General features: G+C 41.0%; 1 protein-coding gene across 3 annotated transcripts in view; it reads right to left on the reverse strand.

The window, feature by feature from the left end:
• The window catches only part of LOC121948849 (dedicator of cytokinesis protein 9), a 110697-nt gene extending 93584 nt beyond the window's left edge, over positions 1-17113 (reverse strand). For 2 of the 3 annotated variants that reach the window (XM_042494354.2, XM_042494352.2), the window contains exon 1: positions 16688-17112. In XM_042494354.2, coding sequence (XP_042350288.2) covers positions 16688-16804 — 117 coding nt within the window. In that variant the 5' untranslated portion in view covers positions 16805-17112. Of the gene's footprint in view, positions 1-16687 lie in introns of all 3 variants that reach the window. The other variant, XM_088083271.1, reaches the window with a different exon arrangement.
• Positions 17114-17839: the final 726 nt, after the last annotated feature.

Consider the following 17839-nt stretch of genomic DNA (forward strand, 5'->3'; position numbering starts at 1 on the left):
GTACCCTAAACTTCCAGGGAAATCCCAGATGAACGATAACTTCAGTGGTAACTTTCACTTTCATCTCTGCAGTCAGATAGCACTTACAAGGCAGCACGGAGCAAGAATTTTAAGTAGTTCCCCAAACACTTCACAGCAGCCCTCCATCCTCCTCACTGAACAAATAAATACTCCACAATCATTTCCAAACACATCTTAAATTTGCCTCTGCTCTGCCTCGAGTGATACTCAGATGTTACAACACGTCGGTATTCTCTTTTCACAGATTCTTCACAAAGGTTTTCGCTCTAAATCTCCACACCGGAAACTAGCTTTTGTAATGGCTAATTGTATGCTAATCCATCCCTCTGTGTTGCAACACATCCGACCGCCGTTGATCCTGGTATGATCTGCGGAGCGAGTGTGAATGGGAGGTCAGTGACCACAGCGAGGCAATGTCAGAGGAGGCCAGAGGGAGAGAGATCGTGTGCAAAGCAGATTAACCTACTGAGAAGGGGCTGTTCGCCTGACACTAAATCCCAGGAGTCGCATCAGTCGAACAGAAGAGTGAGTGATAAAAACAAACAGGTTCACAGGAACACAAGTAGGAAGTTGTTTGTTGTAACTTGTCAAGAGCGTAGGTTTAAACACATGGTGGGAACACATTTATTGGGGCGCCTGGGTCATTTTTGTCTTTTTTTTTTACATTCTGTCTCTGTTTATGTAAAGAAAAATACAAAAATCAAGTGACAGGTGACAATTAAAAATATAAAAATATACTGGACTATAATGCAGTAAGGCTCTCTGGGATTCTGTGTTGCTCTCAAGTATTTATTTTCTGTAGACCAGCTTTTCTCGTTTGATATCATGCCTGCTTCATCACCACACATGGAGGCATGATTTACTTTCGGTCTTCACTTAATAACTTTAATGTTTTTAGTTTGGCGAAGTTAACTTTTTAAGCGGTGCTTTACTGCTGGAAAGATGATCTTTCCATAAAACTGGGCTATTTATGAAGAAGAAAGAAGCAAATACTTTTGATATTGGTGCTACGTGACCAGAGAAAACAGAGAAAAAGGACTGTGGCAATCGCTTTTGCTCAAAAGGTAGAAAACCTTTAACCACCAGGATGCATTACACCACACGGGACCAATAAATGCTCCGGCTGGTTGGTGATGTAACTTGTCCATTTGACACAATGGCGGCCGGCTGGTAACAAACGATCTTGTATTGCAGGTAAACAGTGAGCTAAAATATATTTCCCAAAACATTTAAGGGCAGAATCCGGCAACACAGTAACAGGATCTTGATTTATATTTGGTCAGCGCTGCTTAGTTTTATTGTTTGGCCTCAGATTTTTGGGCCTCATTTTCATTGTGCAGGAAGCAGTATGACACCCCCTTCCTGTTTACAAACTCTCGCTATTACAGCCAAACAGGTAATCAAATACATTTCTGAAAACATTTGCGGTGAGAAATAGGCAGTGCAGTAACATAATCTTGGTTTGTATTTGATCAGCACTGCCTAGTTTTACCTTATGATCGGAGTTTGGTCTGCATTTGACAGTCGGTCTCTTGATGCTTTTCTGTACCGTCCGTGGTGGTGGCATGGGTGGCGGACAGTATGAAAATGTGGAAACACTGGTTATAAGGAGGGAAGTTTAACACAGTGTATTTACACATACTATCCACACTGTGGTGATGCACAGCTGGTTGAAAATCTGCAGAGCATCCCTTTAAATGTGCACATGCCCCTGAAAACTTTCTAAAAACGTGATTGTGTTGAGAACAAAGTTGTAATAATTTGAGAAAACAGTTGTAATATTACTAAAATGAGCTCATAATCTAATAAGAATAAAGTCAGAATATATCCGTGGTGCCTATCATCTGCTGTGCATGACGTTATTCAGACGCTCTGGTCTGTAGATGACACAAAGTTTAAGTGGCCGTGCACTGCTCTTCATCAGAGGTGGAAAACCAAAAATAACAGTCACGTCCGAACAGACATAAATCTCACCACCATGTGGCTTAATGTCGACACTTCGCCACCTCCCGATAAAGCGTAGCTCACAGCCGCTCCAGAGGAAAGCACGCGCAGCGACACGGAGCTGCACATCAGAGGACGCACATCCAGTTGACAGAGCCAGATAAAGCCACAGCCTCTCACATGGTAGTAAGAAACGGTGAAGCCAATCCTATTAGGGTTATATAGGGTTAGGGAGGCGGGATTTGTAGAAGCAAACAAGATCTGTTAACCATTTATGTTCCAAAATACATTGTCTAGACCCTGACTGTCAACAGTATTATTGCTGCACACATTAGAGACGTGTCCCTACCAACCCTCCCTAATACTACCTCCTTGTAATTATCTATAATCTAATGTTGATATGCTAAACATTTCACCAAAGACCACGTATATTAACCTCATGGTGGTGCTAGAGGAAAAATCAGCAGATCAACAAAGTCATTAGAATTCATCCTCTGGGGACCATCAATGTCTGCACCAAATTTAAAAGCAATGCATGTGATGGTTGCTGAGATATTTCAGTCTGGACCAAAGCGGTGGAGCCAACAGACTGACATCCGTGGAGCCATGCATGGCTAAAACAAGCATGTTTATCAAGATTATCAAAAGGTTTAAAGTAGTGAAGCATACATCAAAGAATTAACTCCACAGCCGTCAAATAAAGTGAACCTCCACTCAAAGAGCGGGCAAATCCTGTAACTGGCAGCGATTCAAAAAGGGAGAGAGAATGCCATCCATCGAGTGGAAAAAATAATGACATGGTTAACAGTGTTAGCATACTGCGTACCCTCCAATCTCTTCTGTCCTGGTAACAGCCGCGTTCCCACAATTACAAGTTAATGGTCAGTTTCAGTGAAGGATGGGAGGGAAACATCACTTTTATAGACAAATCAAAGAGGCTCGCACAGTAAATGCACCTCACAAAAAACACAGGAGGACTTAAAAGGCAATGTGCTAGTCTTTATTCTGCTCTTTCTAGGCATTTCTCGGTCAGCCAACATGGATGTGTTGTTCGGCCTCCAGTCAGGAGTGCTGTAGTGCTTTTCAGAGCTTAATCCCACGATCTTAATCTGCAGGCCGGTGCACGTGCGCAGAGCGATGGTTTTGCCTTTGGAGCTTTAATCTTGACCAGTTTCACCCGTGGGCTAACACTCTGGGTTGGCCTCTCGCAATAAATCAGTGGCAGGCAGAGCAGCATCAACCTACACAGATATATTTCTCTAATTCACTTGCTCATGTGTGGGCTGGGCCATGTAAAGACCAGTTTGTAATGGCGCCATTCATGTGACCATGAGAAGCAGCTTGGGACTAATGGGGACTCTGCCATGTAGGCCTGCACTCCCTGACAGGGCTCTGATGTCCTGGAGGCTGAGAACCAGTGCTATTAGAGTAAACTGTGTCTCGATTTCAAAGATATTTGTGTGCGGACAGATGAATGTTAAGGTCACGCGTTTGATATAACCTACTGAACCACTATAAACAAGACAGGTCTCACACATAAAGCGTGAGTGCGGCACCATGCAGAGCAAAGTAAGTATTTTGAACGAAGAGAGCTGTTGCACAAACCATAGCAAGATGCAATGCTCTAGTTGTTCACAAGGTTTGGGCTTTTTTTGGGAAGTGGAGAATTTTTGTGCTGACAGCTTGTCAAACAGCAAAGGTGGGAGAGAGAGACGGGATATGACATGCAGAAAAGGGCCACGGGTTGGTATCAAAGCCAAGCTGCTTTAAAGGTCTCAGCCTACATGGGGCGCACGCTCTACCAGGTGAGCGAAATAGTTCAGAAATTGAACTTTTCCACCAATAAAATCACAAGCATGAGGATGCCGATATAGAAATACTACAATGTAACCACTGACTACTGATGATCTAGATTTATTCCAATGTAAAATTCTAGCTATCACTGCCATGTAGTATAGCTACATCTGAAAACATCAAACACACTTTTAAGATAGTCTACTTATTTGTCTATTGTTGCACAAACTGAGATTTTGACCTGATGATGATGAAAAATAACATGTTTACCAAAGTTAGAACAATTCATCCTGAGGGGAACATGAATGCACTAAATGTCACAGCAATCCATTCAATAGTTAATAGTCAATATTTCAATCCAGGCCAGAGTGGTGGAAAAACAGACAGACCGACTGGCTAAACAAGATTCCCAAGACCTGTTTTGCTGTCTTTACTGCAACCAGTAAACTTCAATCTCGGTTCCATTCATTCTAATCTAGATCTTTATTAGATTACTGATGATGCAAGTCGTTATCAGTTTACAGAGGAAAACAAACTGGATAATTATCAGAGGAAAAAGAAAGCAGGGGTTGTGACTCAGTGCGTCCTCTAAAGCTGCACTGCGTTCACTCTGCTGACTCAAAAATAGCAGCCATAATGGGCTTGAGGATGGAAGCAAAGCAACGCTCCTCCTGATTGCTAAACTGTTGATGATAATGTGCTGCAGTCATGGCTCCATAGCAGGATGTGAAAGGAGGTTCAGATTGATGGAGAGTAACGGGGTTTAAAAAGCAGCGTTAAAGTCTTCCATAACATCGACCACCCAGCAGCTCTATTATTCCACATTATTTTCCATTTGGAAAGAGGAAAAGAGCGCGAAAACTAAACAAACCGTCAGACCGAGAGTTAGCATACCGACCTTTAAAACAAACTTCACCTCAGCAACAAGCCTTGACTTATGAATTATGAATACGTTGGTTTAGAGGAATGTATGTTCTCAGGATGTGAGTGTAAAACAAGTCCCAGAGTGCCATGCACTTGCTAACAGGAAAACACCCACTGGCCGGCTCTTCTGCAGGCTGCCTCTCTGTTATGGTAACCTCCTCCAAAACAGTTCGGCTCTATCAGGCAGAGCACTCAGACAGAGTGGGCGGTTTAACAGCGAGCCTTGCCCACAAACCTCTGGTCAGCCCAAATACAGCCACAGGAAACCTGCTCTATCTAGTAAACGACAGGCTCTCCGAAAAGAAGATGAAGGACAGGAAGTTTTTAGATTTAGCTCACAGTGGCAATGAGCTTATTTCTGGTGTGAGAGAAAAAAAAAAATCAGGCCCCCCCCAATTTCATTGCAAAGACAAAAAAAGCCTTTAAACATCGCAACCTGCAATGCAATCTTTCATGAAAGCTGCTGTGAAATTAAGGATTCCAGGCCACAACAATCGGCAAAACAGCCCGCAAAAAACCTGGAGGGTCTGTGAAAAGTTTTCATTTTTAGTATAGATATGGAAACTTTGAAAGTCACAACCCTAGATGTTAAATCAAACTGTCATTATTTTTCATGCCTCACTTGCTAGGCAGTTTTTAAATATAGGATCCGATTCAAACTCTGTTCAAACATAATTCAAGATAGCTGGCACACATGAGGGGAGAGACAGAGCGCGAGCAGAAAATGAAGAAAATACATGATCGTAAACAAAACGTCACACATCAGCCAATATTAGAGCTGCGTTATGTCAGCAGCAAGCCCTCAGAGAATAAATTACATCATTACATTATGTGGAAGATGAACCACAGAAGATTCCTGGATCAATTCATTTCATTACACACAACAAAATTCCATGACTTTTCCAAAACATTCAAGGATTTCACTAATTCCATGACTTCTCCATGTCTGGAAAATAGAATTTCCATGACTCTTCCAGGTTTCCCATGATCAGGGGAACCTTGAAAATTAAATGTAATCTAATGTTCTGTTATACTGCTGCCCAAATATAGCTGCATCTGTGCAATGGAAATGCCAATATAAAAAAAAACAATTATGTAACAACCATGGAGTCACTACACGGACATGGATGCCTGCACCAGAATCAAAAATCAATGGATTGCAGATTACACAGTCCACAGAGTGTTTGATGGGAAATAGCAGTCAACCATTTTCCCACGCAGAGTCAGAAAATTGTTAAATAATCTTGTGATGTGACCACAAACCAAATCTTAGGATTCAATCCTGGCTCAAAGTTCATATTTCACACTTATTTTAACATGTGGCTAAAATACAATCTGGAACAAGGAAGGGTTTATAAAAGTAAAAAAAAAAAAATTAATTTAAAAAACAAAACAAAAAACAGCTGTTCCAGAGAGATAAACCAACTGTGATTCATGCCCACGACATGAATCAGTTTTCATTTGCAGTGGAACAAATGCTGCCACCGGATCACTTGGCTGTGCAGAACTTAGTGATGTGTTAAACACAGGTCAGCAAAGGCTGGATGACGGAAATCATTTCAGTTTTTGACAAAGTCCTTAATACTATCTTGACCTTCGTGTGCTCAGTTGAGGAAATTCTCTCAAGCTTTGCACTCAAACTGCAAGAGCCCTGAGTGGCAAATCTGGTTTAGATTAAAACCACAACTGCTCAAAAGCCATGCCCAAAACCAAGCAGACAAATTTTATAGTGAGTTTGATGGGTGTGTTTTATTTCACACTTTCCTTGAAGCATTTTTGCTCCATAAGCCACGCATCACTGCTAATGTATCTGGAGGTCTTGTGGAGTTTAAATGTTTCCATTCCAGTTACTGTAAGTTACATATTCGGAGTGTTAACTTGAAAGAGTTTAGAGACAATAGCACGTAATTACTAAACTTTATAACAGCCGACAGGTGGAAAAGCGGCCGTGTCTCATGTGTGCCGAGCTGGAGAGCACGACGAGTCTCAAAACTCCACATGGGAATGTAATCAGATTCATGTATGCATTTTAACAATCTGTAAATAAATACAAGAGAATGTCAATTATTTTCACACATTTGTGTTCACAGGAAGCATTTTGAAACACATCAGACTGGTGAAGTTATAAATCTGTATATGAAATATTATTTCTAATCAGGCACTGGTGTGTGCATTTGTAAAACTGTTGTAGGCGTGTTTAAATTGCTTGGTGTTTTTGTGTTGACTGGAGTGCTCAAAATTACCCACAAATCATTTTACATATTGGTGAATCGTAGTTTTGATTTGTAGATAATGTAATTCACATTTATCAACATTCTGAGTGTCATTTTGTTCCATAACTACAACTATGTTAGCTCATCCACCTGTCAGCTGTTTTTATCCTTTATTTTAACACAATAATCTTAACGCAATTCAGCAACGTCACAAACTGCAGCCTCCATAATGACCATAAAGTTAAATCGACACCTCCGTAAAACAATTTCAACAAACGCGGAACGTTAAAACCTGTTGTATCAAACTGCTTTACTTTTAGCTGGGTGTGCCGAATAATCTGGCAGCTGAGTGCACACGGCTCACTGTTTGGGAAATTAATTTCGGGGGCATTTGCCAACAGACATTTGTGTGAAACAAGTTCTTCAAACTCTTGTTAGTTGTTGTGTAACATCATAATGACTTTATTATTGAGGCTTCTGAATTGTGAGACAGCACAGTGCTTCATGGTTACATTTAAATGAGGGCTGCATGATATTGGGAAATTTTGAGGGAGTTTTTTAGCTTCTGTTTCAGAGTAATTACTCTCCAAGCACAGGAGGAACTAAGGGTGAAATGATTGGTTTAACACAGCCAATGCAGCTCGACAACAACCATTATTAAAAACCTGTCAACAATAAGAAACACAAAACACACACAAGGAATAAATGCTGAACAAGTGGACGACAGGAAAGTCCAAACTTTACTGAGCATACATGTGAAAGTGGAAATATAACACCGTTTTGACTCGTCAGAGTGAAAGTGATGTTGCTACACCAACAACCTGCCGACTATTAGTAAATCACTTCTCTCCCACTCTCTCTTTCTCTTTCCTTTCTGTCATTATTGTAATTTAATTGTTATTTATGACGTCTATTGCGCGTCTGTCAGTCCATCTGTTGGAAGAGGGATCCCTCCTCAGTCGCTCTTCCTGAGGTTTCTGCCATTTTTTCCCCGTTTCATTAGACGATGTGAGGGTCTAAGGCAGGCATGTCAAACTGGTCCACAGGGGGGCCGGTGTGGCTGCAGGTTTTTGTGCCAACCAACCAAGAGCACACAGTTTGACCAATCAACTGTCTGAAGACGGAGATCAGTTGATTAAATGAGTCAAGTCTGGTGTGCTGCTACTTGGTTGGAAACAAAACCTGCAGCCACACCGGCCCCCCTGTGGACCAGTTTGACATGCCTGGTCTAAGGACAGAGGGATGTCGAATGCTGTAAAGCCCTCTGAGGCAAACTGTGCTGTAATTATGGGCTTTATAAATAAAACTGACTTGACTTCAGCGTTCCTTTTGGTGGTTTCAATGCAAACTGAAAAAAACAACAAACCTGAACGAATGCAGTTTTGGGACCTGCCCCACTCCTCCAAGGGAGGCCCCAGAACTGTTTTTTGGTCCGGACACCTACTTCCTACTTTCATAGAAATGAACAGGGCCCCACCTCCAAAGCTCTATCCACTTCTTTTTACACATCCACGGGTCATGCTACGAGATAACTTCTTCTATCTTCTGCCTTCAGCTGAGAAGTGGAGAATTTAGAGCTCATAGCAACTTAATGGGATGCAGTCTCTGACTTTTGTTAAATATCTAGCAACAGTAAAAAAAAAATTTCTTGTGCATTTTTTATCCGTCATTAGCAGAGTTAGCACATTACAACATAACACACATCAGCTCAGAGGGCTCACTTGGTTTGTTTACTATATAACGTGAATGTCGCTGTCACCCTCGACATCCCAGCGTACCCTGTTCAAAACTCTGACAGCTGAGTAGAGTTTAAAAGTTTTCATTTAGTCTATATGACAAAAGTCGAGTTTTGCATCGAACACCTAAATCATATTTGACTGACATAATTCTAAATTGTGCAAACTGATATTGATATGACGATAAACACTGCATAAACTGTGCAGCCCCAATACAAAAGATACGTTGAGCTGTTAGAAAGTTTGATGTTTTGGGCTCATCTCATCCACAGCAGGAGAGCGAGACAGAGTCTGTTGATGGTTGCATTGGTCACTAGAGCAGCCTCATGTATTATTGACCCATTCAGAGAACTCATCTGCTCTCATCTCTGCCCCCCTGGGTTTGTTCTCAGAGAGTACCTATCTACCATCACAGTGACAGAGGCAGCTTATGTGCCCTTTCAGTTTGATAAACAGGCTTTATAGTGACAGACAGAGGAATACAGAGAGAGGTCAAGCTGCTTAGGCCTCACACGACACTGATAGCTCTGTAATCCTTCGACTGGCAGCATATGTGACAGCCACCAGCAGCGTCTGCTCCCAACGCTCGAGAACGCAGAGAAGTTGTTTTCTTTTCTTGCAGTTTTAAGATCAATCTACTTAACACATATTTGATGAGTGGCATGGCAGCAATCCGGCTTCACAACATGAGAGGACTTGACTTTCTGTGAGCCATCAAAGACAGAACATGTTCTGTCATAACTGGAAGTTAAAAAAAAAAAAAAAGTCCCTGGCACACTTGCTGAAAAACGCACACCCACTTGAGGTAATCCTGAGACTTTGTAAATTTTACAAACCTTGAAAAAGCAAGAAACAGAGGTGTGCAGGCTGATAAGATGACACGGGGCTGATAACGCGTATTGTTTTTTATGGTGTGAAGCTGAAGGAGAGGCCACAGTTTGTGCAGTGACCTCTCCAAATGACAGATCACCACAGCTGCATCTTCTATGCATTACAGCAGAAGCTCATTATTGGTAATGTTTGATTTACACAAACACAGGCTAAAAAATAGATCCTTCTATGGTCTCTTCATATTAACCAGACTCCATTGACAAAACCAGTAATTTTATCTTATAGGACATGGGAGCTGCTGGTCTTCTGCTGCCTCGGTCAGTTAGTTTGTGAATCTAAAATTGTCCTGAGTCCGGCGTAGTCGCCGGCGACTAAAATTTCTGACATTTATGTGAGTTGTCCGAATTCTGAGACCGTGTGATCGTCTTACTTTTTTCGGTGGTGAGAGCTGCCGTCTGCGCCGTTCAGAGGGATGTCTCCGATGCATCGTAGCTCTTTAAAAAGCCTCAGTATCCAGCATATTTTTACGGGACCTTGTTCAATAAATCCGTGATGATAGTTCCGAATCGGAACTTCCGATAATGGGTGTCTTCCGTCCATATTTTAATCATATTTCTATGATAAAAGTACATTAGCATCGATGCTAAACGCCATATTGGTTTCCCACAGTTCCTTTGGAGAGAGGTCAGAGGTTTGTTTTGGACTTGTTGTCCAATCGGAAGACCGAAGGACGCTTTGTATCCGGTTACGTATGCCACACGTCATCTGAAGCAAACTGCACTGTGATTGGCTTAATCCTGCCGTATCTATCGCTCTGTGTTATTGGTAGCGCCTCCTGTATTAGAATAAACTGGTAGTCCCTATAATAATAATAATAATGAGACAAGGGTAACTCAGGAGACAGTGTAACAAGCAGCAGGGCCTCATATGGATGTAAACTCTGTGTTCACTGCAGGCAGAGCAGGCAGGAGAATCAGGCCCCTCTCTGAAGTGTCAGGAGAGTGTTGTGGCCCTCTGCAGCATCACAGAGAGGAGCTGCTTTGCAGAATGGCACAGACAATGGGATACACAAAGAACTGCAAAAAAAAAAAAAAGCTTGTATATATACTTTTGTGTGATTCCTTACTAAAGATTTGTAAAATTCAATTTCCATCTTGTTTTTTCTTTTGTCTTTATGGTCTTATAACTATTTGTACACTCAAGTGACATCACTGCAGCCTAAACATTCTGATAGCCCAGGTTGTTCTGAAATATGTATATTGCTTGATTGTGCATTGAGGGACTGAGTTTTTAAGTGCATTATGACACAAAAAGTCCAGGCAAACCAAAACTAGGTAATAACAGCTTAGGGCTCAGAGGATTAAAAGTTTGATCTTCAACAGAGGGTCTGTGAGTTACTGCAAGGGGCAGCCAAATTACCTTGTGATCATTTTTAATTTAAGATTTAAAAAAACAAACTTAAGATGTGTCTAAAAATACATATTAACATGAATCCAACATATTATTGGCAAACATAATTTGTACTCTTCATAAAAACATTTAGTAACAATATACAACATTAATGATAGGCTAACTGTTATGTATGAATCTTTGTGCAATCATGTGAGCTGGCTAACACTAAATCACTGTGCTGCACCTTTTTTCCTCACATATTGGTCAGTTATCTGTAATATTACTGGTATGCTGAATGTACGACATTCTTGTGAATCACAATGGATCATTTAGCAACTTTTTCAAGCAAGAGACTTTGACACATCTTCCACCTCAGAAACCACTGGTGCAGAAGGTGAGGCTGTGGCACCTAGTCATGGAACTGCTGCTGACTTAGCAGCTACAGGCAAGTGCAAACAAGACAGGACCAGATAATATTCAGTGAATTAGCTCAAGTGCAACTCAGTTTTATACAGTATATGTAGTAAGGAGTCCATGTTCCAGCTCCTGTGGTCTGCAAGGTATAATGACTGTTTTTGTCAATGGAGTCTGGCGACTTTGAAGAGTGCATAACGGCGCCAGTTCTCTCTCAAAAAGGCTGTGTGAAAGCAAGGCAAAGCAGTAAACATCATGTAAATATAGTGTACACTTAAGTGATATTGATTTTTTTTAAGTGGCTACAACATGTTTCACATCTGCCCCCATCCACAGCAGTACATTGCTTTGCTTCTGTGGCCTGCTTCTCCAAACTGGGGGCGTGCAGACTGATAAGTAAATCATACAACCCCAGTAAAAAAAAAAAAAAATACAAACTATCCCTTTAATGCCTAACAGCAAGGCTGAGCAGTATGTCTGTTTTGTTGATGGTCGTAAATGTTGTCAATATTTTTATGTTATTTTCTGTAGCACACATGAAACGTCCACTTTCCCTTTCTGGTTGCAGTCAGTTGTATGTGTGAGTGTGTGTGTGTGTGTGTGTGCGCATGTACTGGCCAGGATGGCTAATGGCTTCACTCCCACATAATGACACCCATCTGGCGTGTATAGCTCCCTCGGGTCAGGCACAACATAGGAACACTGAGTATCAGAGTATATCACCATTAGGTGGCAGGCAGTTAGGACTATTGATTACAATTACACAACTGCCCCCCAGCTGTTTCATACATTGTATACACTAACTAAACATTTCCCTCTGCCATTGATTTGTTATGTAGCCATAAGCTGATGCATAAATGACATTTACATGCTGTTGAGTGTTGCAGAAAACTCACTGCAAACTAAATAATTTCTGTTTTAATTCAACATGAGGCAAAGTTGGAGAGGCAGAGCTCTGTGTTGTATCAACGTGCATCACCAGCACAACAAATTCAAAGCTGATGACAGCCATCATGGAGCTAATAGTGTTCTCAGCATGCCTAAAGTGTGGAGAAACAGAGAGATGGCTCAGCTTAGAGCTCTGGCCTATTACAAGTCGCTCCGCTCTCCACTCCAACAATAAACAAAGAGGCTCTGGCCAGTGTGTGCCTTCGCCAAAATGCACAAACTGTTGGGAGAGCAGCACAGTGCACTTGACTCAAAAACTGAGCGGAGAAAATACTGTGTAACGAGTTGGCATGTTTGCACTATTCTGTGTGTTATAACGTTAATTATGTGTTTCTGGGAGTTTAAATGAACAGAAATGTGTGTGTTTTGAGCAGAAACAACAATCAGAATGGCTGATAACAGCTACAATCTGCTCTTTATGTCCCTGGAACAGATCCCTCTATTCCTGCTGAAGTATTTACATGTTTCATGGAGGAATTAATTACAAGCTGCGTGGATAGCCGTTTTGTGTACAGTCACATTCTTGTCCCACTGAGAAGCTTCAGCAAACACTTGAACTCAAGAACATGGCCATGCGTTCACTTCTACAGCTTATATATCCAGAGGGGCGGCAGGTCGTTGGTTTGGTCTATTAGCATCATGTAAGGATTACTGAAGCAGGTACCTCTGAATAAAGTGACTTAACATGTCTTGTTGGAAAGTCACTCAAGCAAGTACAAAGATGCACAAAATGACCAAAAATAGATGAAGAACCAGAAAGAGATGAAAAACAACCACAGATGAAAAAATACCTAAAAAACCCACAATATTATATGCATAAAACAACTATAATGAGACAGAAAAAGCTACAAAGACATGCAAAATGACTTCAGAGAGATGTAAAACAACCACAAATTCAAAACAGCTAGGAGACACCATCCAAGCACCAAGAGATATAGAATGACTACAAAGAGATGCAAAGCAACTAAGATGCAAGGTGATTATTAAGAGACACAAAACAACTTCCCTGGGATGCAAATGAGTGCATTACGATGCAAACAACCACAAAGTGATGCAAAGTGACCAAAAAGAGACACAACACAACTACAGAGATGCAAAACAACTACTAAGAGACACAAAACAACTGCAAAAAAACTCTAATCAAATACAAAGAGATGCAAAACAACAACGAGAAGCAAAAAACACAGAGATGCAAAACAACAGAGACAAAAAAAGACTACAAAGACAAGTAAAAAAACTACAGAGAGATGCAAATTTACCAAGACACAAAATGCCTACAAAGAGATACAAAAACAATGACTATGAGATGCACAACAACCAAAAAAAAGGACAAAAAATGTCAATAAAGAGACACAAAATGACCAGAAAGAGTCCATTTGGGTGTCTTGCTATATGTCTGTCTCCATTTGGACTATTAATAATGTACTGTTTACTTCTGCCAGGGCCTGGAGGACTCAGAGACTCATAAGAGTCAACCCCCCCCCACTTAAAGCTGTGGCCCAGTGTGGTCCTCCTCCATTTAAAAATTTCTAAACCCACCCCTGTACATATCTACCTATAGGTTAATCTATGAGTGAACTGCTGAAGGCCTGTTGATACTAACACAAAAACAAAAGTCCAACGCAGAGTCTCTTCAGCTCAGTTCAGTCCTCCTTGAAAGATGTTGATTTCCCAACGTGCATACTTGTATCCACTTCTGCTCTCCTCCCTCAAGCGTCTCTGGCAGAGCACCAGAGTGAGAATGAATAAATAATACGAAGGTGTGGTTGGATGTCTGGGATCCTGACTCAGGATTCCATTTCCCTGACAGAGAGCCTGGACGGTGTCCGTTTCGGTTACCTAGCAACTTCTTCCAGGAAAGCAGGAACAATCAGCCGGCAAACACCAAACACACTCAGACGCAACAAAAGGGCCGACTCCTTTTTCCTCCTGAGCGCTGAGGAAAACTGATATTGAGGAGGCAGACTGCAGGTCCTCGTCACCCAGATGTTCCAAAGTGGACGGTCCAATTCAGCATTATGTCACTGTCACTGGACACTTTCTACGTGTCTGAAGCATGAAATTGAAGCCACATGCTTTCCCTTGTGGGGAGGTATTATGTCATCTCAAAGAAACCGATGCCCTCAGTGACACCAAGTACAAAACACCTTGATCAGGCACTGATTCTTCACAGACTCTCCAGGAAATAAGGCTCTCAGAATAAATGAGACGGCAAAGTTTTTCGGTTTGTGGCGTTTCAACAAAGCTAACAAAGTTAGTGTGCTTATAAAGCAGGCATGAAAGATATCAGTGTCAAGAGTCCACCTAAAATTGGACAAAATCTCTCCAATCATGTACTTGAAATGGCTCTCTCTGTCTCTCTTTCACACATGTGTAGTTCAGGTAACTCCATATGAATAGTTTGCAACCTTTTCCTTAAGAGACAACTTTTCTATCATTGAGTCAACTAATGACCCCTCAAAGTGACACGTTTTATGGATATTCATATTATCTCCTAGCATAACAATAACAGTGCCAAATGGTACAATTAAACCAAAAACTGAACATGATCACTGCAGGATGTTTGTAAAAGAGCAATGTGGAACAATTTTGAGCAGATAATTTCTTCTGAGTATTGCTTAAGAAATTAGTTTTCCTGACATTTTAGGGATATGTTATGCAATTCTCTGTCTGTGTTATGTTTTTCTTTTATTTTTAACAATCATACACAGGCTTATTATTTGACAAATTCCATCTTTTCTTCTCCTGGATGCTTGGATACTGTTCTGTTATTTTTTTTGGTTGTTTTAACTGCAGGATGAGCGAATAAAGGTTTCTTTTAGGTCTTTGCTTTGTCTTGCCCTGTAAGGTTTTTTAAGGTTAACATCTTGAAAGCTTTCATTTGCAGATTTTTGTTACCAATTTATTCTAAGATCCCTTGATCCTTTGGATTAGTTTTGTAAATGCACTAATATCTTCTTATTGCAGTTGTATATTTATCAATAATTTCTATTTTTGTATATATTTGCTAATGATTCATGCAAATTGACCCCACTCTTATATAATGCTTTAAATATGTTGAAATATGTTAGATCATGTTCTTTAAAAATAAAAATTTGGCATTTTTCCTTCCTTATAGAAATGAATGAAATGCTGAGATACAGGCCTACTGTATATTTACAAAAAAGTTTTCTTACACCCCCTAAAGTCCAGACACACCAACCTACATCAACTAGCAGCAACAAAAGCTGCCTGCTACATTGCCTTATGTCCCCTGTGTCTTGGCCAAAAAGTTGCACAAGGAAAAACCAAACCGATGGCCAATCAGCACGCACATTCTGCACCTTTGTTAGAGGAAATAACCCTCCATACCAGCCGACGGCACTAATCTGTATTCATCTTTCCAAAAAGGAAACCAGAAGACTGTCTTGATGCTAGTTAGCCAATTAGCGCATTAACAACACAATCCAGTGTTGACATAATAAAGCATATTTACTTTGCACCAAGCGCTACAGTGCTTGATGGCTGAAGAAAAGCAATCTTTTTTTTCATTAATTTCACTATTTTCATTTCCTTAACTTTAGCCGACTGTTTACATTCCTCACTTGAGTTTCTCTTCATGTGCGCTGAGCTGAACGGCCAATGAGAGCGTTTTCATTCGCCAACAGGCTCTGCACTCACAGACCCTGATTCAGCGTGCTTTTTTCTCAAAAAAAAAAACAGAAAAGGGTTGACGAGGGCCAATGGCGCAGGCCGCAATGCAGTGACTCGAGCACTGATCGAACTCTGACCGACGGCCAGTGTGTCAAGGCCTTTAGTTAATATCTTAAAGAAGTAATCTGGACCTAAAACATGAAAATGTCATGTTTTGTTTTGTTTTTTTAAATTTAAATTAATGAATTACTGAGATACAAACCTACTGTATATTTACAAACACTTAGACCCCCTAAAATCAAGAAGGCCTCATGACCCTACATGAAGCTTTGGGGACCAATAGTGGGGGTCAGGACCCCCAGGTTGGAAACCAGTGACCAAAACCCACATGTGCTCAAACCTATAGGGATGAAAGTGACAGACTTAAAGAACTCTGCTAGTTTATCAAGACACACAAGGATATTTAATCTTTTGCATAATCTACAATCAAAATATAGTTGTAAGAGCTTTTCATATCGTGAAATATGCGTTTTTTGCAGAATTTCCTGTTTCTTGATAAATCTCTGTCACAGACACTCTCATTCATTCACTCCAAATCACACTTAAAAACATTTCTAATTCAGACACTCCATAGTATGACCTGCACTTTTTCTCCGACAGCCCACGTGTGCTCCCTCCCAGCTGATCTACAGTCAGCTGACTTTTTGCTGAAAATGTGCGTAAAAACAGGTGATTCTCAGCTCCACATGGGCTGAAACAGACATGCTGACACTGAGCGAGGTGGTATTAAGGTAAAGGAGGTGAAAGGGGAGGAGGGGAGTTAAGGTGTGTACTTACAACTAGCACGGACGTCCTCACCACCTCAGAGACACTTTGCCTGAGTTCAGCCGCGGTGCCGGGTTTGCCCAGACCCCGCGTAAACCTCCTGGTCTCCGGATGCGCTGGAGTAGCCATCGTTGCGCACAGCTTTGCATCAATGACGGTTCAATCCACAAGTTAAACAAGCGACGTTCAGAGGAAAATCATCACCGGTTTATCTCCGAGCTAGTGAGCAGCACGAGTTTAAAGCCGCCTCATGTTGTTGTGTGGCTGCTGATTCACTCCCTCCTCTCGAGCTCATAGTTTTCGCTTTAAAAACTCAACGCGTGCTGCATTGTTCCGGCGCGCTGCCTTCTTCCTCGGGATTTATTGTTGTCATAATAAAGTATCCTCTTGAGGAGTGTTTCATTGGCCGTCCAGCGCCAGACAGGAGGTGTATAATCTGGCTGCCTCCTCCGCGCACTCCGCCCCTCACCGGTTTAAAGGCCGGCCCACCGGCGGCTGTGTGTGAGCTGCTCGGCCTGGACTTTGGACTGCAGGCGCTCATTACAGTGTGTATGACTGGGCCAGTGTTTTCCTTTAACCAAATAAATAAATAAAAAATGAAAATAAAAATCCCAACTCCGGAAATGTGTTAAAGAGAGTTACCACTTTTGTTTCTCCTGGTGTTTTTCCCATGTCTGGATCAAACTCCCAGAAAACTACAGGTGCGCTGCACTTCTCTAAATCAAATATATAATATCTATTCATTTTTTTTGTTTTCTTCTGGTATTTTATACCTGTGCTATTCTGTTTTAGCTTGTTTTCATTTTCTAATCTCTTGGCTCTTTAATGATTGTTTTTAATGTATTAAATGTCCTTTTATATTGTGTTTCTTTTGCACATTGTATGAAAAGCACTTCGTTGCTTAAATGTGCTTTATAAATTAACTTGGCTTGTATTTTCTAGTACTTTCTATCCTCATGACTCTTTAACAAGTGTTTAAGTTATATTTAAATGTCATTTTGTGGTGTGTTTCTTTTGACTTTATCTAGATGTTGAAGTTTCGTGTAGAGCACTTTGATTTGTCTTGTTGCTAGAATGTGCAATATGAATAAACTTGTCTTACCTTGAAAAAGTCTATTAGGTCAAACTAAATCACATTTTCACAGAACAGAAGGATAAAAATTG

This window comes from Plectropomus leopardus, chromosome 10 (assembly GCF_026936395.1).
Source record: "Plectropomus leopardus strain MGB_pleo_1.0 chromosome 10, ASM2693639v1, whole genome shotgun sequence".
NCBI classification, from domain to species: Eukaryota; Metazoa; Chordata; class Actinopteri; order Perciformes; family Serranidae; genus Plectropomus; species Plectropomus leopardus.